Below are 964 nucleotides of genomic sequence, written 5' to 3'. Positions count from 1 at the left end.
CTTCCTCTTGCCCTCCCCATCTCCGAGCTGTCCCCTAATTCCTCCCTCCACCCCAATCAATTTCTTCTTCTCTCCTCCAGGCTCGGCACTGGAACCCTGACCATGGGACCTTGAAGTGGCTCTGACCTCCTCAGCTCAGTGGCAGACCCCACTCCCCCAGGCCCCTCCTGCCCCTCCCACAAACAGCTTGCAGGCTCCCAGAGGGAGGGGTGGGGAGGAGATCCTGATCTCGCAGGGCAGGGGGCTTCCATCATGATGCTCAACTCAGACACGGTGGAGCTGGACCTGCCTCCCACCCACTCCGAGGAGTCAGGCTTCAGCGACTGCGGGGGCGGGGCAGGCCCCGACGGGGCTGGGCCTGGGGGTCCCGGAGGGGGCCAGGCCCGGGGCCTGGAGCCCGGGGAGCCCGGCCGGAAAGACCTGCAGCACCTGAGCCGGGAGGAGCGGCGGCGCCGGCGCCGGGCCACGGCCAAGTACCGCACGGCCCACGCCACGCGGGAGCGAATCCGCGTGGAAGCCTTCAACCTGGCCTTCGCCGAGCTGCGCAAGCTGCTGCCCACGCTGCCCCCCGACAAGAAGCTGTCCAAGATCGAGATCCTGCGCCTGGCCATCTGCTACATCTCCTACCTGAACCACGTGCTGGACGTCTGACGGGGCCTGCCTCCGGCCTCGCGGGAGTCCCCCGGCCCCCTCCCCCGCCCCTGCACCCCGGCACGGAGTCCCGCAGGCCCCGGGGCGCAGGCAGGGTGCCCCCCGCAGGTGCCTGCTGGCTGGCGGCTAGCGGGAGCCAGACCTCCTCTTACCGACCCCGGGGGGCCCCCCCGAAGGGCGAATCTCATGTACCTCCCACCGTTTGTGGTTGGGGCCCAGCTGGTCAGAAATGTTTGCCTGGGTGGTCGGTGTACAGTTCTTGCGGGGGTTCCTAAGCGGCGCCCCTAGCTCTCTCAAGGGCTGCTGCCTCTTC

The 964-nt window shown here is 69.0% G+C and overlaps 1 protein-coding gene across 1 annotated transcript; it reads left to right on the top strand.

Annotated features, from left to right (window-relative positions):
* Positions 1-252: 252 nt before the first annotated feature.
* NHLH1 (nescient helix-loop-helix 1) lies at positions 253-651 on the top strand. The gene has a single exon (XM_032397168.1). It carries the CDS (start codon positions 253-255, stop codon positions 649-651), a length of 399 nt encoding a protein of 132 aa, XP_032253059.1.
* Positions 652-964: the final 313 nt, after the last annotated feature.

The sequence above is a fragment of the Phoca vitulina genome, unplaced genomic scaffold, assembly GCF_004348235.1.
Source record: "Phoca vitulina isolate PV1807 unplaced genomic scaffold, GSC_HSeal_1.0 scaffold97, whole genome shotgun sequence".
NCBI classification, from domain to species: domain Eukaryota; kingdom Metazoa; phylum Chordata; class Mammalia; order Carnivora; family Phocidae; genus Phoca; species Phoca vitulina.
Note: the sequence above shows the minus strand (reverse complement) of the source record. Positions and strands in the feature narration are given on the sequence as shown.